The sequence below is a fragment of the Struthio camelus genome, chromosome 25, assembly GCF_040807025.1.
Source record: "Struthio camelus isolate bStrCam1 chromosome 25, bStrCam1.hap1, whole genome shotgun sequence".
Classification (NCBI taxonomy): domain Eukaryota; kingdom Metazoa; phylum Chordata; class Aves; order Struthioniformes; family Struthionidae; genus Struthio; species Struthio camelus.
The window spans coordinates 5,485,070-5,506,114 of NC_090966.1; the positions used below are offsets into that span (position 1 = coordinate 5,485,070).

The following is a 21,045-nucleotide window of genomic DNA, read 5'->3' on the forward strand; positions in this document are numbered from 1 at the left end:
TTGGTGTTTCCTCAGACACGGCAGAAATTTGGGAGGCGTTCAAGCGGAGTTTGTGCGAAAGTAGCGCGCAAAGGCGAGCGGGAGGTGGGCGGCGTGGGGCAGGGGCGAGCGGCCGGGGGGCGCCGAGGCGGCCTTGAAATGGTGCAAGGAGCGGCGGCGGGGCGCGGAGAGGGGCCGGGCAGCCCTGAGCGGCCCCGGGCAGCGGCGGCGCGGCAGCCCCTTCCTTCGGGGTCGGCGGAGGGGCCGGCGCGGCCCCGCCGTCCGCCCGGCGCCCTGGACAGGGGCTGCCGCCAGGCGTGGAAGCCTTTGCCGTGGCTTCCTCGGGGGCTGCGATCTCTCCCCGCGGAGAACTGAGGAGTCGTTTCGTTTATTTTCGGGCTTGGGAGTGTGCTTAGGTGGTGTCATCCTCCCACCAGAATCACCAGGAAAAGCGTGGAGTCTGGGAAACTTCCGCGTGGCAGCCCGGTATTTTTATTTCCGATTAAGAGCCTCAGACCTAGCCTTTCCTTCTACTCCAGGCTGTGAAAAGAAATAAGCTAACATAAAGAAAGCCCTCGACAGATGTTTTCGGAATTGCTATTCGAAGATCTGGATTATCTCTTCTGGATTCTTTCTTCTATTTTACAGCTACCTTTTTGTTCTTAATAATGTCACCAGCCTGTTTCCTTCCCTTGCTGAACGAGCAGCGGTTTCAAACCTGCTAGCATCACACTCCGGAAAGGATTAGGTTTATATTGAAAATCGAAGTAGATTGCAATTAAAATATTCAAGTGAACATTACTTAACACCGTCACACAAATAAAAGGAAGCGTCTAGTTCATAATTTATAGTGAGTTCAGATGAGTTGCATTCGCATCCTAGCCTGGGAGTCACCACTTCCCTCCCCCATTGCGACGCTTGTGCTGTCCTCTTTTACTGACTCCTTTGCGCTCTGAAAGTCCTACAGTCACACGGGGGGAAAGAAAGCCATGCATATCCCAAGTACCACAGAAGGCTATTCATTATCTTTAAGTTTATTTAATATCTCCAGCTTCTGGAACATACTCAGCGACAGCGTTGGCACTGCCAGACGTTGTCTATCAAAGCGCCATTTGTTCCAGTGCTTTACATATTTCCCCTCTCGCCTCCTCCCCCTCGCAATCCTGAATACAGGCTTGTTGGGGAATGGCAGGAGCCGGGAATCAGATGGTTGGAGCTAGCCCACGCCAAGCGCCTGGGATGCGGAGCCGCCGCTGCGCGCCCCGCGCTGCCTCCGCACTCCCACGCGCACTGCCCTGCCCCATCCCCAGGGCAGCAGTCATTCCGAATTGTGGGGGAGGGGGAATCATGTATTTGCACTTCCTATTTGCCTCTCAAGAGAGGAGAGCTTCTTATTCACCTTAAAAACATACATGTCTCTCTTAGCAAATTAATCTTGCAGCGGATTTCCACAAACACACACGCCCTTTCCGCGTGGAAGGGAGGAGGGGAAGGGAGAGGCGAGCGGGGAGGAGAACCGGGACGTCTCCCGCTGCGGGCTCCCCCGGGCACGGGCCGGGAGGGCGGCGCTGCGCCACCAGCCCCGGCTGCGCCCTCCGCTGAGGGGGGGCGCGGGGTGGGGCGGGGGCGGAGAAAGACTTTCTACGAATTCACCACCGTAAACCCTGACATCTTATCAATACAAATCTCTAACAAGGGCCCTTCTGCAGATCATAATGACTTCTCAAAGTTGCTGCAGGTCTAGAAAGCATGCCAGTCACAGCCACAGATCAATTCTACACCCACGGAAAGTGACTTAATAAATGGAACCTCGCCAGTTACTATCCTTGCTAACAGCAGGCCCCTTCTTATTTGTCCTAATTAGCAAGACTGAAATGTCGGAGGAAAGAAGGGGAATATTCAATAAAATCTAAATTATTGAATGACTGTAAGATTTCGCCATTAGTTCAGCCATTCTTTACCTTCTTCAAAATGTCAAACAAATGGAGAATGCATATTTGCAACCCTGCCCTTCTGTTCTGTGCAACTGGAGGGCATATATTAAGCATATTAAGCATATTCAGCTCCTGATCGTTGTCAAAACACTGCAATTGCCTCACGATTATTAACTTAGAAATATGCAAATGAGATATGCTCGCACGTGTTGTAAGGATGCTAAAGTAATATTTATCTTGTGCTGATCTAGTCTAGGGATATGTTTGCTAAAGAGCTACTTGAGGCCCTAAAGATGTTAAACTAACCCATTACAGCCATGGGAAGGCTCAAGGCAGCAAAACTCTGAAGAAAACGCGGACGAGAGAGTGTGGCGGAGTTGAGCCAGTAAAGTGTGAGGTGGAAAGAGTTAACTCCTCATGGGAAATCACCCTGACTTTCCTCCTGATCTGCTGCTGCCAGACTCTGGCTTGCCGGGATATCTCTGAATCTCTGCATTGTCCCTTTTCTCAGCAGTGTTGTAGCATCCTTTTCTGTCACTACCTGTCCTGAGTGAGCAGAGCTTGATGAACACACTTAGTGCTCCATCACCATCAAAGAAAGGAGTTGGGAGAGGGGGCTTCCTCCTGCGCCCCGTCCTGGCACCTCCCTCCTCCATCGCGGCTTTGCCGTTTGTTTTCTTCCTCTCTATATACAGTGAAGAGGAAATTACAGTGACCCGTCAGGAGAAACTGCTTTCAGAAACGCTGTGATTCGCCCTGTAGTTTCAGCTGAATCTTGTTCTTAAGGCCAGGGGGATAGTGTTTGAAATATTATTAGTTAATATTAATCATGCTGACCTACTAATATTAGCAGTATTGATGAAGATGTTAATAAAATTATGCATTCATTAAATTCAATTAATTAAAGAACGTTTTTAGGCCCACACGGGACCTGCCAGGTGCTGATAGCTGCATGGGCACGACTGAAATCCGAAGGTTTCGCTGACAGTAAGACACTACGTGGTCAGTCCCGGCCATCTTCACCCCGAGCTGCCGAGGCCCGGCTCTGAGCCCAGGTCTCAGCAGGCCCGGGGCCGCGGGGCGCACGGGGTCTGCTCGATAGGGGAGCGGGCTCTCTGGTGCACAGGACCCGGCAACAGATACAGATCGGTCCTTTCTACTCTCACCCGAATAGGAAGGCTTAATGAACCTAATTAGCGTGACGACTCGGCTTACACACACAGACGCATCCTTCCCTTGTGACCACAGCACCAACTCCCCCACAACTCTCACTCAGATAAGTAGTCGGTACAAACGGGACAGATTTCTCAAAGCCATTGGAGGAGGAGTCTGATCTTTCGGCGCAGGAGGAGGTTGGAGTTGACGGGTTTGTGCGACCCCGAAAAAGGAGAAATACAGAAACTGGTATTTCTCACCCAAACCTTCCACTCACGGTGTGGGTCGGGAGACGGACAATACAAAACCAACTTCTCCCTCCCTGGCTAAGAGGGCTTCTATCCCCTCTGCGAGGATGCTGACCACCTGTGGGCAGTCGCCTTTTCCCTGCGGGGTCTCCTTTCTCCTGATCACTACTGAAAAGTCAATAGGAGTTACAGGAGTTGACCGGGGCGCCCAAAGCCGAAAGGCTCCGTGTTCGCCGGCGCCGCCGGACGCGGGCGGTGGAGCTGGGCCCCTGCCCCCGAGCACGACGTCGTGCCAGAGCCGCTCCCGATGTCCGTGCTCACTCCGAGCCTGGCCTCCTCGGAAACCCCACTGGCTGCCCGAGCCGCCGGCCCCGCGCTCGCCCTGCTCCTCCTGAGCATCACAGATAAGAATTACATCTTATCTTAATTGTCTCTTATTTATTCTTCAGCTCGGAGATAGCCCGATGTCTGTAACTCATTAAAAGGATTCCTTCAGCATTTATTTGGACTCCCAAACTCTGAAGCCTTTTTCTACATTTTTTGTTTCATTTTATCCCTTCATTTTTCAAACCCAAATATACACATACATAGGAGGCTATGATTTAACCAGGACACATGCCGGGACTGCAAACTTCTCTGACAACTTCTAAGGACAAGTCCTTTTTGGCGATAACGAAGTCCACAGCCAAACACACATCCCAAGCGTCAGCAGTGCTACTTATAAATCACCCCGCGAGGAGCCAGAAGTGACATTTCGTACGCACGACACAACTTTCTCTGCAGAGAGTTATATTTAGCTCGAAAATGAAACATCGAAGACTCTGTCTGAGCGCTCTGGAGTCTTGGAAATGCTTAATTTTCGTCTGTGTCTCCTGCACAGAAAATTCTCCGGTCTGTCTTGGATGAAGATTTGCTACAAGAGGTGTTCCCACAAAGCATCTTCCGAGGGGCCTTATCCTACATGTCAAGAAAGTTGTTTCTGGGCAAACAAGCCATCTCTTAGGAAAGGGCGAAAGCTCTCCTTGCCCTCCCCCCAGCCTGCTGCAGCACCGAGTTTCATGGGTCTATTTTTTGTCTCTAAAAGGGAGGATCCACTCTCAGCAAAATGTTTACTTCAAAAAGATGTCTTCAACGGGACTGGAGAGAATAAAGGCGTGGTTTTCTCTAGAGAACCAAAAGCAGTATCCCTGCTAATTTAATAGTGAGAGGGAGTGGGTGCTTTCATCATGGGAAATGCATTAGATGAATGACGGCTGATGAAATGCCTAGGTTTCGTTACGGCACATGTTGGGCCGCCCCTGCTTCGGGGTAGACGGAGCTGCCGAGGCGCATGGGTGTGTTTCGGGCAGAAGGCGCGCTCCCGCCAGCACCAGCTCCGCAGTGCCGGCAGCCGGGCGGAAAAACCGCTTATTCCGCTGGTCACCTCCTCATTCCTATCCGCTCGTCACATAAAGTCTGGGTTTTAGGCCAATAACTCCTGAAGTGCATTAGGCCTGCAGTCCTGCATTACCTCATGGGGAATAGGAAACCAAGCTCAGGAAAGCAGCTCTTTTCTGGGGAGGGCTAGACACTTAACGCCATGCAAGAAATCTGACCCAGCAAGCAACAAAGTGACTTCCTCTTCCTCTCATTGACCAACCTACTACTCTCCTGGCCAGCACAGATTCTTTTCCCAGGAACCAAGAGCTAAAAATTCCCCGCTCCTCTTTATCTTCAGCCATCTCCGTATATTCTATTTTAATCTCGTTGAGTGAAAGAGAGCATCATCCCCCAAACGGCGCCTTTTGTGCTTTAGGGGGTAGGAACAATTACTGCCGCCACTGTTTCCCACAATAAATAAGTGAAAATTAAGCAATAAATATAATGAAAGGGTAATGGCTAATTAAATATATTCGGGGGGAGGAGAAGGGAAGGACAGAGGTCTGTGAAGCTGAGAGTCTCCACTTACACCTTTTCTTATGTTATTTTGATCACCTCCTCTCTCAACTGGCCGTAATGGGTGTTTTAAAGAAATAAATATGTAAATAATAGAACTAGGTTCACCAGGAGATTGGTTACCAATAATCTGATATTTCCTTTTCCTGCAAGTTCTGAAGCTCTGTACCGAAAATGGGTCTCACATCGCCTCCACGAGAGGAATTAAAAACAATAATAATAACAGCAGCAGTTTTATATTGGATCAAAGGAAAGGAGCTAAGAACAAAATTTGGAAAAACGATTCCCAAGGGCAGCCTGCATGCACTTTGACGCTGGGGCTTTTGAAAATACGGCGAAGCAGCCACAGGTCATGCACCACTTCTGGGAGAGCAGCCGGGCGCTGAGCGCTATTGGGGCCGAACGACGGGCGCCTCCGCCTGCTTCGCCGGGACGACTCGGTAGCCCCGGGCGCGGAGCTGTGGCCAGCGGCCGCCGGTAGCCTCCGGGCCGGGGCGCTCCGCGGAGACTCCGAGATGCCGGTTTGGCCCCCGGCATCTCCCCGCCCCGCGCAAGGCAGAGTCGGGGCGCGGGGGGAGCCAGCACCTTTCATTTGTCATTCCTTCTCCCTTCCCCCCCTCCTCCCGGATACGTGCCCAGGTCTTTTGCTGCCTTGGCTGCCGCCAGCAGGTAAGGAATGAGGGGCCTTGCCCGGCCGAGTGGAGCAGATGGCAAACGGCCACCAGTGCCAGGGCAGCACTGGCAACGCAGCGTCCCCTTGCTGGGAGAAAATCAGCTCACAGCCCGTCTTTCGTGATTAGGTACCTCCAAAGAGGCTCCTCCAGCCTCTGCCAAAGTCCCTTCACCTCCACGCCTGTCTGTCCTACCAGCATCTTCACTTTCATGTACTCGTCTCACCAATACCTTCACTTTCCCCGAATAAGCTAGGATTTGGAGTAGTTCCCAGGAGTCCAAGGACCATATGTCATCCTCCACTCAGGTCCGAGTATTTGGTGTATTTCATGGCTAGCATTTTGACTGCATCCTGTCTGATTTGTCTGGCCACCAAAGAAACTCTGCTTTCATGCCAAAACTGCCTCAGGTCTAAGGTTTGGCTTAGGCTTCACTGAGGGAAGTTTCATAGCAAAACTTTTGCCTCCATAACTGCAGTAGTGAGCTCTCTTGGAGCTAATTTTGAAACTCCAGAAGACAGCTGTATTTTAATGACATAAAGCATCCCCTTAATGTAACACTAGAGTGAGATCATGGTGGAAAATTATCAGACAATACGAAACAATTGGTTCAAGGCTGAAATAAACATCTATCCTTTTCTTTTTTCATTTTAAATCCATAAATCATCTATTGTAAGCATCGTTTAAATATACTACATTCAATTTAAACGTGAACGCAACATAGTATAAAAAGCACTCCTGGAATCAAATTAGAAACCAATTTCTCTTACAACATGATAGTTGACTTGAATCTTTATAATCGCTTTCGGTTGTTTTATGCAGAAAAGGTTGTAGTGAGTTTCAGAGAGCATTTGTAACCTCAAATATTTGCTTCTTGAATATTTCAGCATCAGCAGAGTTTACAGAATAAATGAATAAATAGCCATGCAGCATTGGCAATAACTTTCTCTTTATTCTTTGTATTGAAGGAAAAGAAATGTAGCTGGCTAAAACTCACTTTTTCTCTCGAAGGGATTTAAAGGCTGGAGGAGGGTTAATGCCACGGCTGCATGGATTGCATTTTTTTAAACAAATGTTACCCCAACGTGTTGCATCAGCCAAACTCCTGAACTAGAGAATATGTTTATGCCTTTCAAAGTGAACTTTTGGCCTGAAAAAAGAAACCCTCCTGGTTCTTCTTAAAGGCTGAATAACCAGTAAATATTCTGACAAGTAACAAATGACTGTGGGCGTCATATTGTTGGGTGCTCTTGTCTCCCCTCTGCTAACAAGTAAATAAATGTTGCCTACCTATGTTTCCATTCTAAGAGCAGCGGAGTGGCCAGCCTGAAGTCAGTGTCTTTCCACCTACTCATCAGCTGGACTCTGCTAGAGGAAAATTACAGTCTTACAATAGATTCAGGAAAAGATCAAACCAAATTTGTAACTGAAAAGCAGAGCTTAAGGTCCGAGCATTAGTCAAAGCCCTTAAAAACATCTATTGTTTTCAATAATAAATACATAGATAGGTAGGCACATGGATGAGTGGATGGATAAACAGACATATGAGTTGACAGACACATAGATAATTTTTAGTTCCATTCCTCCTATTACTAAGCTGTGCATGGTATTTCTCCAACAAAAGACGTTCTGTCTTCCTAACTTTATTTCATTGCCTCATTAGAATATTGATTTAATTACATTGCTTTTACCCACACTGGCTCTAGACACAAAGCCGGTGTGGCAAAATTAAAACATATGGAGCATTTTTTTTAATTAGGAGCTTCTTGTAGACTTCTTAGCCCAGAAAACTCCAAACATTTTCAAGCCACTTTTCAGGGAAAGTTTCCAAATGAAGAAAAGGGCATCTTTTTGTAGTTGGGGAAAAAAACCCATCTCCCTATGTCTTTCTCTGTCTTTTATTTATTTATTTATTTTCAGATGGAGCTAGGATTGGGGGAAAAACCTTTTTAAGTTGGGGGAAGGGGAAGTTCTGATGAAATTGGTTGCTCGTATAACTTGGGGGCTTCTTTAGCACTTAAAACAGTCGTGGATAATTGTAATTCTTCCCCTAGTCCCCTCTTCCCTTCCACCTCCCCGCACCCCACCTCCCTTCTCTCTTTTAAAGTCTTTGAGGAAAGATTTTGACGTATTCGTGTTGTTATCAGATTGATGGGCAGGGTTTGATTGAAACCCCTTTGTCATGCAAATGTCAGGGCCTTGATGGATGAGCTCAGATATCTGACAAACTTCAGGAGCTCCTCGCTCATTGGGCTCGGAGCGGACCACGTGGCCTCCGCCCCTGCCCCCAGCCCAAACCCTGCCGAAGGCTCCGGGCTTCGAGGGCTAGCGATGCATGGAAGGAAGTTTTACAGCTTTGACATACTATCTAAAGGTTGTAGGGCAGGCGGAATCCCCCCCAAAACAGGCTGACCCTCCTCCATCAGTGGCAGATGGACAATACTAGGATGAACTCCTTCTTAGAGTATGCAATTTGTAACCGTGGGACGGGCGCCTACCATCATTTAGAGCAGAGCTCCCCTTCCTTCCCCTCTTGCTCAGGTAGCCCTGCCAGTGACACTTTTAACGGAGACGGGCGCTTTGGCGTAGGAGGAAGCACGGCCGCGGCTGCCCTTCTCCCCCAGCAGAGCCCCAGCTACCACCCGCCCTCCTCCGGGCGCACCGTCCCCTTCGCGGGCGCTGCCCCAGCCTCCGGGTACCCAGCCCAGACCTGCAGCCCCGGCTACGGGCATCACCAGCTCTACCTCGGCCAGCAGGATGCGGATGGCGCGTACTTCCAAGCGCCGGGGTACTCCGCCAGCGCGGGATCCACCCTCAGCTCCCTAGCAGAGGGCTACTGCGGGGCGGTGGCTGCCGCTGGACAGTACCAGCAACAACACCTTTACGGGCAGGAACAGCCCGGCTATTTGCCCGCGGTTTACAGCAGTCTTTCGCCTTCTCTAAATGAGGACAAAGACCCTGCGTGCCCCTCTGAGCCATGCCCCAACTCCAGCGCCACGCTGACTTTCGACTGGATGAAAGTGAAGAGGAACCCGCCCAAAACAGGTGAGTCTGGCGAGCGCAGAGCTTTGCGAGGATGGGTCCCCTCCGGGGGAGGGAGAAGAAAGACAGGGGGGCAGCTGTGCAGCCTTGCTAGTAAAGGCTGCCTTCCCTGGGGCTGGTACTCAAGGCTCATCTTCCAGGGGAACATGGATTCATTCTCATTTAAACACCAGCTCAGCGCTGCAGAAAAGCCAGCTAGAGATATTCCAGACGCATCTGGTGGAGAGTCCCTGAACTCACTTCCCCATAGGCCCAATGCGATTTAAGCTCAGCTCGGAATAGGAAACGCTCCAGGCTTCCTGCTTCTTCCACAGTTGTGGCGTCCATCTCCCCCATTGTTCAACTTCCTTCTCTACTTTCTTCTTTAAATTTCAGTCTGCTCTCCTCCCCTCATCATCGCCCTCCCCTTCCAGTCCTTCCCACGCACGTTCAAGTTTCATGGCAGTTTGCAGGAAAAACGGGGGGACAGTTGCAAAGGAAGGGGGCAGCTTGGCAGAGCCTGGGACTATCTGTCCCTCGAGGTGATATCCCTGGGCTGGGAAGCCAAGGATAGCTCAGGCTCCGGGAGAAAGGACCAAGCTGCGGGTGGTAGAGGGACCAAATGCCCCGGAAACTGGGGGAGCGGGGGAGAGCCCGCTTAATCAGGCACCCACAGTGTCCCCGGCCCTAGGGAGGGAATTGCTTTGGCTGCTCTTACCCTGTTGATGTTTGCTTTTTAACAGCTAAAGTGTCGGAGTACGGACTGCTGGGCCAGCCCAACACCATCCGCACCAATTTCACCACCAAGCAGCTGACAGAGCTGGAGAAAGAGTTTCACTTTAACAAGTATCTCACCCGGGCCCGAAGGGTGGAGATCGCTGCTACCCTGGAGCTCAACGAAACCCAGGTGAAGATCTGGTTCCAGAACAGGCGGATGAAGCAGAAGAAGAGGGAAAAGGAAGGTCTAGCCCCGGTTGCTGCTTCCAGGTCTGCGAAGGAAGCAAACGAAGCATCGGATCAGTCCAACTGCACCTCACCTGAGGCTTCCCCCAGTTCGGTATCTTCCTGAAATACGTCCCTCCAGGGGCACAGCGATCAACTCGGGTCTGCTCTGGCGGGGCAGCTGCTCCTGGCAGCCCCGAACAGACGCACACGCACGAACACGCGCCTCCCATGCACAGCCCCGTCCACACACACGCACGAGCAGAGCGGGCACATCCACCCGCGCGGAAGCAGGATACACGTCCCCTCTGAGCAGTCCCTTTGGCTAGAGTCGTCTCCACACGTGCGATATTAATTCTCCTGCTTGCATTTCTCTCTCTTAATTTATAGACCCGCTGTAAAACACTGGACTCCAAAGGAGCAGCCGTGTCCTCATATATTCTTAGCAATAGCCATTTGTCTCAGGGATGTTTCTCCCTCTCCCTTTCCCTTCTCCTTCCCCAATAGGAACTGCACTTTCAACTACAGAAACTTTAAAACGAATTTAGTTCTCTCCTGTTTTTAAAATGTGCACAATGACTTTTGTCTGCAAGAATCCTACATTTGATGTATTTTGTCCTCCCTATGAGAGTGTAAAAAGTTTTGGGCATATTTTGTTTCTCTTTTATTTACTCTTTGTATATCTTGGAATGAGATCTGACATCCAAATGCTAGAGGCCTCTGGAAAGATACAAACAAATACAAGTCAAAAATGCAACTCCTCTTCTATCATTTTGCACTATTACTGCTTTACAGGGTTCTGCACACTCTTCGACTATGATTGTTACTAGTCCTGGGGGAGGGAGGGTTATGCTATCAGAGAAAACGAGATTAGGAGAAGGCTGACCTCGGGGTACTTTGGGCAACGGTCATTGTCGTACGAGGTGTGAATGTGCACGGGAACAAGGCTGCGGAGTGGTACCTCAGCTCTTGACTCCCTCAAGACACTGATGGACTGACTGGTATTTATGGTGTGTGTCGATAGCCTGAAGTCTTGAAACGAAGTAGCAGGGTTCCTTGTAAACCGCCCCCCCTCCTTTAGGCTTATTGAAGTCCGATAAAAACGTTATTGAACCATGATTAGTTGTTTCCCTTCCCTACGAGAAATTTTAGCGTAGAACGAAATGAAAATCACGGAAACTGTCGTTAAAAAGTGCTTCGAAGAGAAAAACGACATCGAGAAAAACTAGCGATTTCTTAATCGGATTCTCCCGTTTCGTCTCCGCTCCCTTTCCCGTGCTCTGTACTTTGAAATGAAACTACCTCAATCTAATAAAGTTTACTTTTTCCACATGCAAATCTTCTCAGCTCTGAGCTAAATGGAAATATCTCAGGTCCAGGGAAATGTGCGAGATGGGGAGGGGGGAACCCGGGAACGGAGGGAGGAGGAGGAAGGAAAAGGCTCCGGCTGCTGCCAAAGCTCCCAAACAAAGCGCCCGATCCTGCCTCCCCCGATGACCCCCGAAGCCTCCTGGTACCGGCAGCGGCAGGATCGGGCCCCGTTCTCGCCTCCGCTGCAGAGGCGGTGCGAAGTCCAACGGAACCAGGTAGGAATGTGCCGCTCCTCATGAGGAGTTATTTTATAATACAGAGTGTAATAAGGCCTGATGTGACCAGAACATCATCATCATCCTCAGTGTAACCGTTCCCTGCACGGAAGCAAATCTGCTTTAGTGAAACAGTATTAAGTGGAACGAACCTGGGGTCCCGGATAGGGGAAATGCGTGTTTCTGAATTACAAGGAACAGTTTTGCAAAGCTGATCCAATGCAAACCAAAATGAAGCGTGAATTAGTTTTCTCCCGTAAGATTCCCAAGATGACCCCTGAAAGGAGAATGGGTATTTTCCAGAGTGCAAGTAACGGTCAAGAATTGTTCGTGAAAGGACTCGAGCCTGGGGCCCACAGCAGGTATCCCCAGCGCAAAGGGGGGCAGAGCCTTTCTGCTGCCAGGCGGATACTTTGCAGAGTGGGGAGGGAGGAGGGAGGCAGTCCGGATATAGCTCTGACCTTTTTACCTCGAAACGCCTCTGGGATTTCTAAACAAGTAAACACAAGGGCTGCCAGGAGAAACTATTGTTCTGGCTTCGTCAAATTTGCAGACCTTTTTGGTGGGGGCGTGCGTGGGGCAAGGAATGAGCAAAGTACCTGCTACAACGGCAGCCGGGTCCGGCCGCCCTGCCCCGCAGCGGCGCACGGCCCGGGCTCAGCCCCAGCCCGACTCCTCTGAAGGTCCCTGGGCGACAGAGCATCGCTCTTCCCCAGCGATACAATCTTCCGCTATATAATATACTTCCCTGGCTCGAAAGAAAGGATTTTTAGTGTCCAATTAGTCCAGAGATAAGAGAAAAAGGAAGGGGGAAAGGTGAAAAGAGGATTTCGTTACACTAGCAGTTTGCAAAACATCAGAAGAGACAGGGGAAAAAAAAAGCCAAGGCAGCCAGATTGACTTTATAACCTGCTGGGGTGAGTCAGCTTCGTTTAACTTATGAGTTGAAACAATGTGGTTGAAGGTTTTGTTGAACTTATGTGGTATGAACCACCTCATTTGAAACAGGGGGGTGCTCTTCGGAAGGCTCGTGAGTTTCCACGGCGAAGATTTACCCCCTGCCTGTGACTACGGACCTCGGCGCGCCCTAACGCAGACTGGGAAGGGGCACGAGCCCCGCTCGCTGCTCGGAGCCAGGTGAGGAGGGACGCGAACCCGCGCCCTACGCTCGGGCCGGACGGCCCCGTCCAGCACACGGAGCAAAAAGGAAAGGACAAAAAGGAGGTTACTGATGTGTTAGTGTGTCGGGCACAACAAAGACCCCCGAGTGCCTATTTGAAACTCAAAGGGAGCCTCCGGAAGAGTCCGCAGAGACGGTGCTGCTGCGCCCTTACATATGTAGCCCCCCTCCAGGCCTCCCTCACCGCTCCCTTTGGCCCCGTCGCTGCCAAGCCGCGTTTCTTTAACAACGCTCACCGCATACAGCTAATCGCTTTTTCCCCCCTCTCCCTCCGAGTTTCTCACGCTCCCTTTTGTCTCAAGAGCCCGAAATTCACTGCTGTGAAGCAGGAGCCGGCTGGAAAGGCCAAGCCAGGACAAGCCCAGCTGGGGGTCCCTCGGCCGGTAACAGATGCCCCTGGGAAGCAGCGAGGGACACACGTGGCCGCCTCGCACTCCGAGAAGCAGCTCAAGAGCGGGGGCTGCTACTTCGCTACTGTGCAATTACCTATATAGCCATATGTAATGTGACCGCACACATGAGGTCCTTCGGTGAGGACCGAAGCACATCGGAATAGACCACACTGAAAGAAGCACATACGTGTCTCTGGAGACCCACATGCCTAAGCCTCTTTCTATCTATATTCAGCCCTGTCTCCATAGTTGGGCATTATCAGACACTTCCCGAAATATGAAGTCTACCTACACTCCTTTAGTTTACATATATATGATACACAACGACGTGGCTATTTGTAATCCTTTATATTCTCATATCTGCAAGTCTGTCTGTCTGTGGGTCCCTACTACTGCATTTTTCATGAGCAGGAAAATTAGCCAAGTCCCCCTGTACGTTCACACACAAAGCAACGTCTTAATGGAGATTTATTCCTTTAATATCCCAAAGGAAGGAGAAATTCCCAGTTAAAGAAAAGTAACGGTGTAAATTATTAACGGCCGTCGCGGAGCCGGAGCTGCGGTCCCTGGACGGGAGGAGGGGACGCTGCGGGAACACCGCGCAGCCCCTCTCCTCTGGCTCCGCTCCCAGAGCGGGGACCCGGGGAGAGCGCCCGGTGCTCTGGCCTGGCGTGGCTGATACTCCCGGGCCATCTGTTCCTTACCCCTTAGTGTGAAACGTTTCTCCTTTCCCTAAAGCATTTGTTGTCACAATGTGAGGCCCTTTTGATCTCGGAAGAGACGTTCTATTACAAAAGCAAAAAAATAAAAAAACTGAAGACTGTCTTGCTTTCAACTCCACTTTTCTGGCTGCTATTAACTCTGCTCCCAGGTCCTCTTTGCACTGAAGGTGTGAAGTGTTCCCGGGGGTCTCTGTCCGGGGACAAAAACTCCCTTCAGTAATTCTACCGTAGCCGGGTTTGGCTCTTGCCAGTCTCTAGGAGCCTTTGATGCCTTGAAGTGGAGAAGAAGGGTCGAAGCCTTCCGGATTTCTCCAAACATTTTCACACAACAAAATTAGAAAGGAACCGCCCCTCCCCGGCTCCACACTCAGCAAAACCAGAGCAGGACGGAGGAAAGACGTTTTAATCACACCGGGAGCAAGTTAGAAGCGAACTACAGTTTGATCCATCTTCTGCAAGTATCACCCGAGGCTGCAAGGTGCCCACACACCTGCTTAAGCGCTAACATTTCCAAGGGAGCTGATGCACTCTGAATCAGGTAAAAAAAAGGAGAGATTTCCGTGCCTTACAAATTTTCTCAACATTTTTGACGTGAGCACTTCTTTTAAGTGTCTCTCATTCCTGGAGAAGCAGGCAAAGGACCTGCAGCCGTGGGAAGTGCTCGGATAAGTGTTGCTGCCCCCAGGTCTCAGGACTTGCTGGGGAGTGCAGTCCAGACAGCCCTGCCCTGTTCCCGGGCAGCTACCCCTACTATGCTGCCTCGGGAGCACATTACAGCTAGGACCTGGGAGCTAGGCATACATATATGTGGGTGTGTTTATATAGATTATACATATTTATAAGTAAGGCATTTAATTTGTATTTGTAGCAAATATATAGCGTACTTATTTTGCAGGACTGCTGCTTTTGAGGACACCTGGATTTGGGTCGGGGGTCTCTCCAATCTGCTGCTACATGTCTGTCCCCAGCTGTAACCCCTTCCTCACTTCCACTGAAAGGGCCACCTCACAGTGCAATCCCCTCGCTCCTCTATCTGCATCCTAGCCATTCGCTTTCACCAACACAGATGTTTCAGCGCTGACCAGCTTCAGGGTTGCTTTACCCTCTTAGGCAGGTGAGATGAGGTCTGGGGGCAGAGGGCTGGGGTGGAAGAACAATTGCAGAAGTGAGTGTACAGAATGTTTCCTTGCTCTTCAGAGGCCTCACCTATCCTGTCAGTTTACACTGGTCTGACAGCTCCGTTTCAACCCCAGCCTTCACATGGACTTGTTCAATATTTACTCAGGCTGATGGGTTTGCTCAGAACTTGCCTCCGTCAGCCTTGCTCTGTCGGGTTCCCTTCCCCTCAGGCCCAGGTTCACACAAAGTTCAGCTTGAAATGAATTCATCCAAAGATGGGCCCAGCTTGGCCTGAGGACCAGAGATGGGGTCAAGCCTGGGTCTCTGTGTCCCAGCCAGCCCTAGTGAAGGCCAGCACTCAGCACTCCCAGTCAGGAGGCTGCTTTGAAAAATTATTTGGGGTTAAAAAAGAAAAAGTGCTGGGCCAGGGAGGACGCATCAAGAAAAGCAGGAGCTGCTTTTCAGTGCAGAGAGCACAGGTCAGCCCTTCCGGGAGGGTGGATAGTTCATGGATGTTAACTCTACCCGGGGGCCTGTGTGACAGAGAAGGTACAATCCTGCAAACTCAGTATATTCATGAAAACTGCAGTGGGGAGTGAAAAGGCTTATATATGCTTATATATGCATATAAGCATATATGAATAAATAGAATACCTAATGTACACATATAATACATGAAGTATAATATATACAAGTATAAATTTTATTACCTAAATCTATGTTTATATATGTATACCTAGTGGTAAGAGACCAAAACCTAAAACTAGGATGAAATCCAGGCTGATTTACCTGAAGGAATGATGGTGGAGATGGCTTTAGGTAATGACAAATTGAAATCTTCTTCAGCAACAGTAGCAAAAAAGACATATTTCTAAAAGCCTTTCATCAGAAGAGTAAATCGAAATTTAATGCAAAATAGGAAAAAGAGCATATTTGGAGAACTCCAAGGCCCCAGAGACAACATTTGGGAAAGGCATGAAGTTCTCTGCGAATTTGCAAAATGCAGCTCTGGGATCAGATTTGAAGAGGGCTCAGCATTTATCAGGGTCCCAGACACCTGAGATTTCTCGGGGATATGGTGGGAGCCAAACCTGCCCTTCTTATGGGGGGGGGGGGGGGGAAGTCTCTGATAAAGGCAGGGAGACTCCTTTTTAGGAACCAGTTGCCTGGCTGAGGATTTGGCAAAAAGCCCCGTGCGAGTCTCCCAAAGGGCACTGGGTTTGGTGTCAGATCTGGCATAGGACCCCCTTCCGGAGATGTGCAGGGTCTCAGGGAGGGCCAGGTTTGCCCCTGGCTGCTTGGGGTACTTGCAGGTGTGCCCTAAGGCAAGAGAGACAGAAGCCTACCTGCCTGTCTCTCTTCCTGTCCCCCAGCTTCCAAACAGATCCTCGATATAGGATCCAAATTGTTTGATGGTACAGACTTGGCATTTGTTCATTATAATTTTAATATAACATTGTCTTGTGAATTCACCTGTCTGGATGCTCTACTTGGAGTGCCAGGCGCCGAGTTCTTCCCACTCCAGGTCCCCTGATCCTGTAAGTCAGTTCCTTAGATGCAGGCATCATAAACTGAAACCTGGAAGGGGAGCACATATAATAAATCCCTATCAAGCAGGCAAGAACTCCCTTTTGAGGATCTACGGCCCTGCAGAACATTTGCACCCTTTTAATACCTTGGCAGAGTGTCTCTGGGAACAAGGGGAATTTCAGGTCTATACTGTGAATCTGCAGCCCTTGCGCACAGCATTGCAAACTGTTATGCCTGAGAACGGGTATTCTAGATGTCTCTTAGATTCACACACTAGGAAGGTGAACTCCCTTTCAGTGGACATAAAGCTAATCCGATGAGATTTAACTGATTTGTTAATGGCTATAAAATACTGGAGGTTATCGCAGTCCTTGTCGATTAAACAACTTGGCGAGGTGCCAAAATACAAGCGTTTTGATCCCAGAAAAAAGCGGGGGAGTGAGTGGAATCTAATATGGTTCTCCTGGTCTTCCCCTCTGCGAGTTGGTTCAGTGGAAATCTTACCTCGGACTGTCTTTATGTAATTTCTTCCTTCACTCATCAACACCTCCCCGATCATTTCCTCTGCATTTCCCTCTCCCAGTTCATCAGCGGCTGCTCGGAGTGTCCCGTATTTTTTGTTCGCGTCTTCATAATCTTTTCGCTTGAGGCAGCAACATACGGAGCTACACGGGAAAGACAGCAAGAAAGCAGTGTAACTGACAAAGAAAACGGTATACCACTTATTTCAAACAGAGAAACGAGCACTGCGTAAAAACAGTAAAACAAACTACCTCTTGTCTAAAAACAAAGTACACTCTAACTTTTGCAAAGAGCTCAAAGAGTCCCTGTTCTTGCCAAGGTAAAAGATCAAAACTACCAACAAAAAGCTTTTCCCAAATAATTTCCTTAATTTAGGTGAGAATATTTTCCCTTACACAAAAAGTGGCTTTTAACTTCGTTTTTTTTATTACTATGTCTCGCAGAAAGGAAGGAAATAATACATATTTTTTGAGTTACTACTACATAATATTTCTCTGTGTGAGTTACCCTGAACATGACACACCTGAAAATGCTGGTACTGCTGGCATGACAAGGAGCAGTACTTGAAATGCTGTTCCCTGTTTGAATCCCTCTGGCTTCAATTAGCGTGTTATATATCCATGGATTTACCGTATTCTTTATCACATCACACAGCGCGGAAACACTGAGCCTAACTCTTTTATTATACAAAAGAATATGAGAAAAATGTTTTCTTAATGACATTTTAATTATGTTTCCTTTGGAAGGAGTCGGCATAGTTCATATTTAAATGCCGACTGATGGACTAAAGAAAATACAGCTCCTTCTAACAGCCGGAGATTTTTTAAAGATCTCGTATTTCAACTATAACGCTGAGTTCTTGATAAACCACTCCACAGTGCACAAACAAAATGATTTTTTGCTCATTACTCCTAAATACAGAAGTCATCGAAAGGACGGGGGCGAAACAAGTTGGCGCTACGCTCAGGTTTGTAATGGAGTTATTCGGAAACCCACGACAAGAGAGCTGGGAGCCTGAGGTTCCCCTGGGCGCCAGGGCACGCAGAGCCCCGCCCGGGCAGGCTCCGCCGCCGCCGCCGCGGGCCGCAGCCTTGCGCCTCCCGGCCCGGCTCCAGCCCTGCCACCGCGGCGGGCACGGGGCATTTCCCTGATCAGCTGTAAATAATTATTGTAGCTTTATCGAAACGACAGCGAGGAGGGGGAAACCCTTCCCTCTGCCCCTTTTGTATCACCGATATCCATTCCTTCTACAGTTTCCGAAGGATAAATCCTGTCCTAGCCAGACTTCCTCCCAGCGAAATAGGTGGTTTTACTGCCTTCCAACTTTTTTTTCCAGCTGCTCTTTCCTTTAATGCATTATTCTTTGTGAGCTGAATGGTACAAGGATGTTATTTTCGTGCATTAAAAAGTGTCCTAAATTATTTCTCAATAAAAGATCAAAAGTCTTGGGACCATTTGTCTCCCATAATTATTATTGGAGGGGATCTTCTAAAGGAAAAGAAGTTTATTTGAATCATTCTCTGCTTTCCCTTTTGTCCATTTTATCTATGAAAACTCTCTCCTCTTTATTATTAATGGATTTGGCGAAGCTTTTACTGCAGTTTGTAGGAATATGCTAGCAAATGAAAGCATCTCGTTGATGGATGAGGAGCTGGGCTTTTAAATCAGTCCTTACTGATACAAATTATTTTAATATGCCCCTTTTATGATTTATTTCAATTTTATGAAGTAGTGAGCTATGTTGTAAGACTTGATTATGAAGTCCGGTTGCCTGCAAAGTTAAAAAGTGTTGTAAGGGAGCTTTTCTGAATGGCTTATTACAAATTCAGAGCATTCACAACTGGGTTGCCAAGGCTGTGTGTATCAAGGAAAAGTAAATCTTTTTTTCCTTGACCCATACCCTGCCTTTCCTACATGCTCGATAGTAAATTGATAGTGCCATGAAAATCATTTGGCACTCCCTGTGCATTTAATATTGTCTCTGCTGCTTCATCAGAAAATACAAACAATACAATCTAAACACAAAATTTGTGTTACCTCTCAAGATAATAAGGCAGAGAAAGACTAAGATAGGATTTTATACTGTGCACACTGTTTCCCAGGAAGACGAGGCTCTCACTGTGCTAGGTGCTGTGAATAAGAGGTGCTCTTTGCTTCATGCAGCTTATAGTCCAAGATATCAAAGGTATCATGGTTAGCTGGGCTGTCCCAAGCGGTTTCTGCCACTGCTATAACTCCAGCAGCTGGGCTGGCTAGGAGTGAAGTGCTGATCCTCAGGGGCCTGTGTTGGACCAAGCCCTTTTACCTGTTCCTGAAGATGTGGCAGTCCAGTTCAGGGATCCCCAGCTGCTTGTGAACACACTGGTGCTGGAAATGAGTGTGCAACAAGTTTGCCTGCAGAAGGGATTGTCGGAGCACTCCCTGAGGACAGTTTGAACAAAGTCCATTTGAACAGCTAATGAAGGTAGTCTAAGGTCAGCTGTCTGATGTTGCACAGAGTGACAGAGCCCGAGAGCAGGAATCTGCAGTTTGCAGGCCGTGCCAAGCTTGCAAGGATGATACTCTCTTCAGCCTCTCAGTTAGATGCAGAAGAGGGTATTTGTTAAGGACTTGAATTTTTGCAATGTCTTTGATTACTGTGTTAAGCTTTGTCTGGTCACACATGAAATACACCAAAAGCACTGTTTTAACTAGCCTGTGCTTTTCTGTCATCATCAGCACTGGACATAAATCAGCTGCGCAGTCTTGGCTATGAAAGGTATGACTGGATCCTCATCTGGCTTGCTTAACTGTCTCTGTGCCAAGGCCTCAATGCCCCTGCTGTGCTGACCATATTCCAGACCATCTCTCAGTGAGGAGAGGCACTCACAGAAGCAAAAGATGAGGATGCATGTCACAGAACTAATGCATTTGATGTGTGCAAAGTATCTGTTCAGCACCCGAGTGCCTTTTGGGCTCTGTCTCTGCAAGATCAGAGTATTTCGGGTCAATATGAGCAGCATTTCAACAGCTCAACAGTCTAAATTCTGTTCCTTCTGAAAATCTTTGTCCAAGTTTAAAACTCAGTTTGTAAAATTGAGGTTGTACCAGCTACTTGAGCATAAAAACTTAATGCAGTGATCAGAGGTCAACAGCATCAAGCTGCAACAGATGGGGTATTTGCCAGCAAATTCAGAGCTATATATCACCAAGTAGTTCCCTCCTTATTCACTAAATGGAGAGCTTGTGAAAAGTGCCAGTTAGAGAGCCTGGGAGAAAGAGTTCTTGTGTTTATTCATAAGGTGGGGAATGGCAGGAGAAGTTTCACCCTGCCAAGGTTCCTTCTGCTCCTCATCTTGAGGAATGGGAGTAGGAAGCCAGTGTCAGTAATTCACTTGATCTTCAGCCTCTGCCAGAAAGTATCAGTTCCAATGGGGTTTGTTTGTTTGTTTTTTACAGCAAAAATACACTTTTGCTTGTCCTTTGATCTGGTGAACTCATTTCATACACTATTAGAGAAAGCTTATTCTCAAGAACTATCAGTTCAGGCGAAAGCCAAGCAGCAGCACACACTTCCTCTGCCTTTCTGTTCTAAGTATGTCCAAGGTTGCTAAATTTCTGCTTTTTCTGGCTAAATCTTCTCCCATGGTATGGCTATATTACTATACTACATAATAAGAGAGAGAAAGAAAAAAAGAAAAGCATTTCAAGGACATTTGCTCATAAGCTTATTTAAAACATCAAAAATATGGATTGTTTTTGTCTGCTCAGTTCCTATAGAAAAAAACAGACAGAGATGGTTGCAAAACTTCACCTGATATTACTGCAAAAGGAATTTAATAAAAAATAACAGCACACATGCAAAGGCTCCTAGCAAGATACAAATTCTCCTTGATCTGCTGATAGAAAGGAATCCATGAGAATGGCAGATCAAAGGGAGAACAAAGACCAAACCTTTGAATAACAAAAGCAGTGCATGTCTCCTCTTCTCCATCAGTCCTCAAAGTTATGTCTCCTTCCTATGTTCTGTGGTGTAAAAGATTTCCTACAGTAAATAATTTCCAGAAATTTAATGTTTCAAGCAGCACAATAACCCAAGGAACTTGGGGAAGAGGAGGAGGATTGTTTTT

General features: G+C 48.3%; 1 protein-coding gene across 1 annotated transcript; it reads left to right on the forward strand.

Annotated features, from left to right (window-relative positions):
* Window positions 1-8,169: 8,169 nt before the first annotated feature.
* Window positions 8,170-11,220, forward strand: HOXB1 (homeobox B1). Its single transcript, XM_068919402.1, has 2 exons — window positions 8,170-8,967; window positions 9,687-11,220. Exons 1-2 carry the CDS (start codon window positions 8,355-8,357, stop codon window positions 10,010-10,012), a joined length of 939 nt encoding a protein of 312 aa, XP_068775503.1. The 5' UTR covers window positions 8,170-8,354; the 3' UTR covers window positions 10,013-11,220.
* The last annotated feature ends 9,825 nt before the right edge of the window (window positions 11,221-21,045 follow it).